The following is a 7663-nucleotide window of genomic DNA, read 5'->3' as shown; positions in this document are numbered from 1 at the left end:
CTGGGCCACCAAAGCACCATTTTTACGACCCGAAAACACATATACAATAAAAACAAAAGAACGTGCATCATCTGCAGCCCAATAGCAAAACATTCACCGAGTCTCAAAAGAATCCGTCCACCCAAACGCGAGAAACAGCTGCGAACATGAAAATCTAAATCTCTCACAAAACCCTTCCGCGGAAGGATGTCTCCTCCCCCGGAGGTAATAATGAAAATAAGCAAAAGCCTGAACCTCTGCTTGGAGAGTAGTCAACATGCACAAACACCACTTGCTGTTTGGCTAAAACTCATCAAACAAAGGCCCATTATGGACACTTCTGTGGACACCTGTTTTCAAAACACTGCTTTTAACCCATCAAGGATTACATACATGTACACTAGTACTGGTGGACAAACAGGTGTTTCATGGCACAAATCAGGCTGGAAATACCACCTGCATATGCAGGTTACTGCAGGTAAAATTGGAGCTGTGCAGGTATTTCTGATGTCTACCTGCACCTAACCTGCACTTGGTATATGCAGGTTAGTGCAGGTAAAATTGAAACTGTGTAGATATAAAAATACATAAATCCTAGTTTGATAGAGCTAAAAATAGTAACTCATCCTGTAGAAAGAGCTAAAAATAAAATTCAATATACATTAATTCTACCTTGACAGAGCTAAAAATACATTGCTAATTCAGCTGTTTTCTAATGTTCCAGGTAGCAACCACCTGTTAATGCGGGGTGCTGCAGTACTCAACAATTCCAACAGATGGCGCTGCTGCTCAACTAAAAGCAAACTCTATGTGGTGTACCACAAGTTCAGCTGTCTCTGCAGTTTCAGGTGTTGTTTACACTAAGAAAAAGTCAACACCTGTCAGCAGGTGTACCTGTACGTGACTTTGGGGGAGAAATCTAAACAGAGATGCTGTCAAAAGTGTCGGGTTGTCCGGATACAGACCTCTGGGGGCCCAAACTTGAACACAGATGTCACTTTTTGCACGTTTCTTCTGGGCACAAGTAAATTTTTCCAGGTAGTCAAGCCTTGCATGTTTTAACTGTTCTAAATGTAGTCTCTTTTAAGGTGATTTAGGATGAAATATTTGTGAACAAAGTGCATGCATTGTTAAAACTGTTACTCAGATGTATATATAAAGATATATATGAATATAACTTTATATGATTGAATATATAAATACATGTATAACCGTAGCACACCTATAATATTGTACATAAAAGATTTCAGAACACCTTCAGCAATGGGCCTTATAAGCCGCAGCCAAAAAAAGGCAATTTTCCTCTATGATTTGGGCACTTTCAGTTCGTTTCTTCATTATGAAGTCTACTACCTGACATAAAGTGGTTTTGAACAGATTGCAAATGGTAATTCAGCGTAATTTTTCAAGAGAAAAAGAAACAAGGAAAGAGCCTATAGCTATGCTTCCTCTGGGAGCCCTGAATAGCTGTAGCTGTAGCTTAAATACTACTGTATACACTGTATAACATAACTCAGCTCAGTTTAACTAGCATTACGTATGTCCACAACTACAATGTAACAACATAAGTACTGTATCTGCTATGTACAAGATAATGGTAAAAACATGGTGAATTCTAAGCCAGTTAGACTGCAAATGGATTTGTTAAAGAAGGAACGAAAAGTTACCTTCAGATCTCATGGTCTTCAGCGGATATAACTGGTCTTACAACCAGAGCACTGGTCGCAAATCACTGTCACAAATCATAGTAAAGCAAATAACACATTACAAGTAACTATAGGTCTGGTTGGAGTGTCGGAATTTTCACTTTTGTGGCAAAACGGTGTGCCGCATTGTCCGCCTAACGTCTACATGTTCACGTACCAAGAACACCTGCGTCCAAAAACAATCCATTGTCTTAAACACCGAAGGAGGTAACAAATGGCCCAAATGAGCGTGGCAAGGTAGACTTGTGGAATTAAAAGCCTTTTATTTGAGGGAGAACACTGTCGAAGTCGAGCCCAGGAATTCCCTTTGTTTCTTTGTGTCCCTGTTTGTTCTTCAATCGTCAATCTTGTTACCTCGTGTCTAGGAGGGATCAAAGGTTTCTTTGTCGGGCGCGGGAGAAGTGTTTGGTTAAGGCTTTCCCCACTTAGTTCTCATGCCAGTATTGGAAAGTAAACTACATTGCGACTTCTGGGTTGAGTGAGAAACGGGGAAGGAAAACATTTGTGTCCGGGATTAAATTTATTGTTGTTTATCCTTCTTTGGGAAACAGTTACTGTTTGCTACACTAGAAAGTTAAGAACATGCTACATTAGGATATAAAAGCTACACATGAGGAAGGCTACAATGTTGCAACCTGATTTCAGTTGGTGCAATCAGTTTCTGAATCAAGGAGCCTTGATAAGCAACCTACTGTGGTTCAAGTATTGTCCTACTTTCCAAATATGAAAGACAAGTATTATGTAACAATCAGCAACCAAAGGCCTAGAAATACTTCTTCTGCATACACACCTGCATTAAAGGAGTGTGTGGATATACCCTGCAGTACATGGACCAGTGCAGGTTAGGTGCAGGTAGACATCAGAAATACCTGCACAGCTCCAATTTTACCTGCACTAACCTGCATATACCCAGTACATGGACCAGTGCAGGTTAGGTGCAGGTAGACATCAGAAATACCTGCACAGCTCCAATTTTACCTGCACTAACCTGCATATACCCAGTACATGGACCAGTGCAGGTCAGGTGCAGGTAGACATCAGAAATACCTGCACAGCTCCAATTTTACATGCACTAACTTAATGCATATACAGATACATTGTATGTCGAGGCCTCAACCACAAAATGTCAAGTTGAAAGTTTTTGAGGGTAGTGATATGATATTGAAAAAAAAGTTGAAAAGAAAAAAGAGTTTAGTGTACAGTATTTTCATTCTGCTATATAATATTGACACGAAAACATTGCTGGTAATGTTACCAAAGAAAGGAGTAGACGACATGTTAAGCAACCCAATATGTCCACTCTGTTTTTGTTACTATCAACTTGTTTGGCTTGTAAACAAGTAACAATGCCCCCCTCCACTAGCGTTTTCAAAGGGAACATATTCCAAAACAAAATAACAGAAGACTTACTTGTCACCGAAGAAAACTTAACGACATTCTACAAACATGTATGATAAGGAAAGTCGAGAAAACTTTTTTACCATCTAGAAATTTTGTTACTATAGCAAACAGATCCACTAAATACACCCAGATAACAGTTTCTGAGTCAAAAACACAGGAATATCGTGTTCCCAAAACCACTCAAAGGCCAGCGGATTTGTTTCTCTCCAAACACGAAATTTAGCGGCGCTGAAGAGAGCTGTCGACCCCACAGAAACATATCACTGACGGGTAGCCTCAAGCGACCCTGAACCATTTATATCATCCGTTTACGGTGTTTACGGAACTGTTTGAAACACCATGTGGCATACCTGGCACTAGCACACGATTCTCACAAGGTATAGCCATACGGCACACAACTTTTCCAATGTTTTGATGTAAAAATGTGTGTGTACATCAATTAGGTTAATCGTAACGGATACCCTCCACACTATCTGATATTCCTGAATAGACAGAGACAACCCCAACAACAGGGAGACGGTTATCCCTTCACAAAAGGTGTGGAGTGATGTGACAGACATGTACAGAGAGGCTGTTCAGATGTAATCATATACAGTAATACTGGCCTACATTCAGTTATAAACAACACCATCTCTTAATCTTATTTATCCACTGGGATTTGGGTGTGACAACTACCTGTTAGAAGATTTGCTATAGTGGATAAAACCTCAATTGCTATCCCTATACATCCTATAAAATTTAGTTCCAATTAAGTTATTACGCCCAACTTTAATGCGATTAGGAGTATCATGGAACATTTAAGAATTAAAAGTTAATAGATTATATACATTCCTGACAGTCATGCTGTTTTACTGAAATGTTACTGAAATGTTACTGAAATGAGAGAGTTGTGACTGTCAGTAACAGTGATCAGTATTGGTGGTTTGCTTTTAAGGAACCTACCATTCTCAAATTTGCTGTGACAGGACTAAATTTTTTTTCAACTGACACTTAATTTGTGCTACCCGGTAACACAAAGAAACAAGTTTTTTAATTGTCTTAGCAAAAAGACAGTGACAATGGACAAAACCTCAACAGAAAATATTTCCAAATCCTTCAGAGTAAGCAAAACCTTATGTCCAGAGCTTCTGTTTCACAGTGGTTTCTCAAACATAGCTAAATTCACCCATGTGTAAAATTGTTCTGCCCAGCAGAACATGTTATTACAACACACAATTTGTCAGGTGAATGCCTGCCATGTTGCTATGCCCCTCCGGCCATTCCGGACTTCTCACAAGTAAAACTTGTCAACTGCAGATCCAGCTGGGATCGGAAGCTTTAAAATGCACAAATGGGATTGAAAGTGGCTTTGTGAAAAGGTAAAGGCTAACTTTAATCTATAGAAAAGACATTTTGTAAAGACTCCAGTTTTTTTTTTTCTTTTACAGTACATAGCACAATGTACACACCCCAACACACTGCTCAGCTGACTGTAATACGTACACATGTCTTTACCAACTGTAACAGGAAAGGGTTACATATCAACCTAAGAGAAACACACCAACCAACAAACCTGTGACCAACAAGAAACAAAGACAATACACTTAAAGATTAAGGAGGGATACACTGCATCCCTTAGGCCTTCCATGCGTACCCTCTTTTCTGGATTAAGGTTTTAAGTCTAAAGCCGGCTAGGTCACTAACCTTCTACTCTAGTTCTAGCACCATAACTTGAGTTAGCCCTATATACACCCCAACACAGCCCTGTATACTTTATCCTTGAAAATGGTACATTTAGGAAGATGCTGAGATGATACAAGTTGTTACCTGTTCTGGGCTGTAGCATGGTTCAGACTTGTTCTTGTGTGTAACAAGGACTCAAGTTCCTACAAACATGCATCTACATACCCCACTTGAGACATTCCTAGACAACAACAGACTCCTTGAAAGGGTTCTTAGCATGCTACATCCACAAGAAAGCACTTAATGTGCCTTACGTGTGGGGAGCACATTGCATTCTGATTGGAGGTGATTCAGTACCACTTCAGGTTTGATAGAAGTGCTTGAGTGTGACCTTGTGGACAAGTGGGCTTAGTCATATTGATGGCACACCATGGTCTTACCTGGATCATATAGTAGTAGTATACAGGTGTTTATGGACTGGTACAAGTTAGGTGCAGGTAGACATCAGAAATACCTGTACAGCTCCAATTTTACCTGCACTAACCTGCATATACCCAGTACATGGACCAGTGCAGGTTAGGTGCAGGTTGACATCAGAAATACCTGCACAGCTCCAATTTTACCTGCACTAACCTGCATATACCCAGTACATGGTCCAGTGCAGGTTAGGTGCAGGTTGACATCAGAAATACCTGCACAGCTCCAATTTTACCTGCACTAACCTGCATATACCCAGTACATGGTCCAGTGCAGGTTAGGTGCAGGTAGACATCAGAAATATGTGCAGGTGCAGGTAAACATCGTGGCCCCAGGACACCTAGATACCGTCATGGTATTTACCCACCTCTCGCATTAGCAGCCTACCTCACAAAAAGCTGCTTCTCATCCCCAGACTTTATTCATAGCTGTGCATTCTGGATCCTGCCTGGAGGACATACTGGTCTTTATTTATTCAGGACTAAACTTAAGGCACACTGAGTGATTTCGGGGGAGTTAAACTGGATTTCAAAGTCAATTTTCTGGTCATTTTTAAAAATATATCAGTTGAATCAGCCCTATTTCCATAGCATACTGATAACTATGAGGCAAAAATGTGCTGACAGAAACGGTTGCTTGTTTGTACCATAGGCTGGTTCTGGCTGTTGAATAAAGGGCCTGTCATAACTTGTTTGGGGGCTATTTCAAACACTTCAAGTATGAAATGATGACAAAACTGTGCCAAGAAATTCAAATGGTAGTAAAATTAAAATGACAATATCTAACAGATTTCCTTATCCAGAATATTCTTTCGTTTTGCCACCCTGAAATTGCATGCCTTTAAATTCTCTCCCCTTTAATTTCACAGAGCGCAAGAACACTGACTTCCGTTTCATCTGGCAGCCTCGCCTATAGAACATATATCTAACCTGAAGTGTGTTCCTGTCAAACACACCTGCCTAAATATCTTCCATCAAAACGATACCTTGACACCTGTAAAAGCTGGACTTACTTTATCCTTATCCTTCCTAAGACACTTACAAACATTACACAACATACAAACACTGCACAACCCCAAATGATAGAACAAACTTTAAGCTCCTTTGCTTCAGTCACATTAAGGTTTGCCCCTCCCTTATCACTCTATCAGCGCCGCAGCCCAATTTAGCTCACCAATTAAGAACCCTTTGTGTTTAATTTGAGTTGAGGAAGCCTGTAGGTGTAATTCCCTTCAGGCAAACCATTTTTTCTGTGGAGCTGAAAATACTGACCTAAATGCGGACAAATCGGGGGCAAGGAAAAGTTTTGTATTTGTTACCAAACTCTGGTAAAACATTAAACAGCTGCTACTAGTGTTACCAGGGCACATTGAACCTTGTAAGTTAAGGTTATAAGTGACACTGACCGGAGTACACCAACTAACCCATATCAACAACAACACTTAAACAGTACTGTAAACTGAAATAAGAAGATAGCAATATATTGGATAAATGGGAATTTGCTGCAAAGCTCAATTGATTTCTAAAGTGATTTCTTTGCCTTGCTGTGAATACTACTATTTCATTTGCTATTGTACACAGCAAATACCTTTATATAGGTACAAATCGTATTTCCCATACTTCTCTAAGTAGGTTAGCAGCAGGATCGTGTGTTTAGAACTCATGCAACATAATTGGATTTCTATTATTTACATTATTGGTCCACTTTTATCCCACACAATTTAATCATATTGACATATTTTGTGGTTTCTAACAGACGATAGCAAGTAAAGTTGGCCCAAGTGCAGACGACAAAAAATGATCTCACTTCAAATTTTGTTGTCTGTTCTAAATCTTAAGTTTTCTCAGCAAAAACAAAGCGATACCATTGTGTGAGACACAAGTAATTAGATCAAGTACAATGGACAGAAGCCCTGTTTGTTGTTGCGAATTTGATTTACTGAATGAACGAGAAAAGCTTCACTCACCTGTATAGTAACCGTAGTGTTGCAGGTGTTTTTTCATAAACGCATCGTAAGAGTTCTGTGGGCAATGAAAAGTTCTCTTAGATCTGAAACATCACAACAAAAACGTAGGAAACGAGGGGAATGTGGGTGATATAACACAAGGAAGTCGCCAAAACTTACCACGCCAAACTCGAACTCTGGATCGGGCTTCAAAGAGAAACTCATCTTGGGGATTCGAACCCAGGCCTTCCAAACACTAGTTGCCCGCTCTCTTCACCCCAACTTGTACAAAACAACCCAGGCAAGCCGACCCCGGCGTATCAATGCCTAATTGACCCCTAGGATCGCCCTTCGGCTGAAATACAAGTCCTCGAAACCCTACTCTGGGCCCCCATGTTTGACAATCCGACACGGAAAGTATCACAGCAACAAGCAAACATCGGAGACAAAGTTTTCAGTCGGGGCCATTCTTTCACCTGGAGCCGAACAACAC

The 7663-nt window shown here is 40.2% G+C and overlaps 1 protein-coding gene across 1 annotated transcript in view; it reads right to left on the bottom strand.

Moving 5' to 3' along the window:
• Positions 1–7663, bottom strand: part of LOC109475086 — a 68939-nt gene extending 61276 nt beyond the window's left edge. Inside the window, exons 1-2 of the mRNA XM_019775629.1 lie at positions 7351–7663; positions 7192–7246 (exon numbers count right to left, since the gene is read on the bottom strand). Coding sequence (XP_019631188.1) covers positions 7192–7246; positions 7351–7395 — 100 coding nt within the window. The 5' untranslated portion in view covers positions 7396–7663. The remainder of the gene's footprint in view (positions 1–7191; positions 7247–7350) is intronic.

This window comes from Branchiostoma belcheri, unplaced genomic scaffold (assembly GCF_001625305.1).
Source record: "Branchiostoma belcheri isolate BF01 breed outbred unplaced genomic scaffold, Haploidv18h27 scaffold326, whole genome shotgun sequence".
In the NCBI taxonomy this organism is placed as follows: Eukaryota; Metazoa; Chordata; class Leptocardii; order Amphioxiformes; family Branchiostomatidae; genus Branchiostoma; species Branchiostoma belcheri.
Note: the sequence above shows the minus strand (reverse complement) of the source record. Positions and strands in the feature narration are given on the sequence as shown.